At 34.5% G+C, this 2,026-nt stretch overlaps 1 protein-coding gene across 2 annotated transcripts; it reads right to left on the bottom strand.

The window, feature by feature from the left end:
- Window positions 1–557: 557 nt before the first annotated feature.
- Window positions 558–1,530, bottom strand: LOC143219003 (coiled-coil domain-containing protein 12). 2 transcript variants are annotated; one of them, XM_076444701.1, is made up of 4 exons: window positions 1,435–1,530; window positions 1,145–1,345; window positions 912–1,050; window positions 558–835 (listed from the first exon to the last, which is right to left on the bottom strand). In XM_076444701.1, exons 2-4 carry the CDS (start codon window positions 1,270–1,272, stop codon window positions 641–643), a joined length of 462 nt encoding a protein of 153 aa, XP_076300816.1. In that variant the 5' UTR covers window positions 1,273–1,345; window positions 1,435–1,530; the 3' UTR covers window positions 558–640. The 2 variants fall into 2 exon arrangements, with proteins under 2 accessions (XP_076300816.1, XP_076300815.1); XM_076444700.1 differs by having other exon boundaries at window positions 1,145–1,486.
- Between the last annotated feature and the right edge of the window lie 496 nt (window positions 1,531–2,026).

Raw genomic sequence — 2,026 nt, 5'->3', positions numbered from 1 at the left:
TCATTACGGAAATGTAATTATTTATATTCCCAGAGACGTTCGTGTTTAAAGAAAACGTTCGCGTCGACGTTTCATCGAATATAATCTGAAGGCTATACAATAGTGGACTACACACGATAGGATATAAAAATATTTTTTTATTTTTGATTGTCATTTGTGCGTGTGTATGATTATCGATTAAGAGTGTTTTACAGATCGTGTACCGTGTATGTACGTACACTCTGAGCCAACTTATACTTGATTGAAACTATCTTTCTTATGTTGACTGATTTACAGAGAGAGAGAGAGAGTAAGGTTGCGAGAATACAATTTTTCGATTTTTATAGTGCTAACAAGATTAATTTCTGTATCTGTTTGTAGTTGAAAAGAAACTAATGGTACTCTATTAAATACGACTACTTTTAACATTGGCATTCGTTCATCCGACAGTTCCTACCGCCGCCATAGCAATGTATAACGATTAGTCATATAAGCTTATAAGATTCTTTCAGAAACAGACATGTATATATATGTATGTACAAAATACAGTCAACTAAAATAAATCATATTCGAGCTGATTATTCGGAAACACCCTTTATTACCACCCTTGCTGTATATACAAATTTATTCAAACCTTATAGTACTTAAATAGTCAATCGTATTAGGTAGGTGATTCTGTCTGTTCTTTAGCTCCCGTATTTATTTCGACTTCCCAAATGTGCTGACCTTGTTTAAGGCGGTCTCTTATAAGCTCTGCTATCGCTTTATCCGCTCTCCTCATTAATTTCTCTAATCTTTTAGCAATGCCTCGTTTTAAATCCCAATCTGGTTTTCTAGGAGCTAAGTTACTAATATCCTGAAGAGAGTTACAAATTCGGTAAATAAACCATATCAATTCTCTGAAATACAATGAAACTAAATTATGTACTTACAAGCTCTTCGATAACAACTTTCGTGTTCGCTGCGCTTAACTGATCTTGTACTTCCGCTTCTACGTTTCCGGGCTTCGCGTCGTCCAAAACTTTTTCCTTAAGACTGTCATCCTGCGGTCTATAACTTCGAAACTTTGGTCTGTCAAATGTAAGTACGTAAATATTAGGAGACTTTTGTTTTTGAGGTTAGTACAGATTATTGTCGAAAATATAGTGGATAGATGACAACTTACGTTGGTAATTTACTGGGTGTGTCACTTTTATTTTCTTTGTTGTCCTCGGATTTACGCTTTAACGCTTGCAAGCGTTCTTTTCGTTTTAAAGCTTCCTCTTCTAACGTGCCAATGTTGTTTTCAGCCATGTTTGTTTCTGTTTATTCACGTTATTCACATTCTACCGTAGCATTACACCATTCGTGGAGCTTGCATAAATATCTATAAATAATTTCTAACCGTAACAATTTTCAGTAAATTCTGCCAGAAATTAATTGGCTATTACTCATTCCCTGACACATTATATTTACATTTATTGATGAAAAATCAAGAGCATTGGATATTCATTACAACAGCAAATGATTCGTGCCGATTTTCCCATAAGACGCGATGTTAATTCGGGCACAAATTATTTGCTCTTCCTAAACGTCCGTACAGCGCCATTTCATGCAGTGGCGAAACGCTCAAACTGTTTGCCAAATGTTACCGACAGAGTACAGTACTTCTTTGAATATTTATTTGAATCTAGAATCTGTTCTAATTTGTTATATAAATAGATTTGTTGGTAGGAAACCAAAACCAAAATAAATGTTAACAAATTAATCGATACAATTAATATTAACAGAAATCTTCATTATCTTCATATCTACATCAGGAATCTACATTATCTACATCCGCCACAACATCGGAAAAAAATTTGGCTAACAGTTTGAGCGTTTTGCCGCTGCATGGGATGGCGCTGTACGGACGTTTAGCAACGTCTTATGGGAAAATCGGCACGAATCATTTGCTGTTGCAATGAATATCCAATACTCTTGATTTTTCATCAATAAATGTAAATATAATGTGTCAGGAAATGAGTAATAACCAATTAATTTCTGACAGAATTTACTGAAAATTGTT

Source organism: Lasioglossum baleicum, unplaced genomic scaffold (genome assembly GCF_051020765.1).
Source record: "Lasioglossum baleicum unplaced genomic scaffold, iyLasBale1 scaffold0021, whole genome shotgun sequence".
In the NCBI taxonomy this organism is placed as follows: Eukaryota; Metazoa; Arthropoda; class Insecta; order Hymenoptera; family Halictidae; genus Lasioglossum; species Lasioglossum baleicum.
Note: the sequence above shows the minus strand (reverse complement) of the source record. Positions and strands in the feature narration are given on the sequence as shown.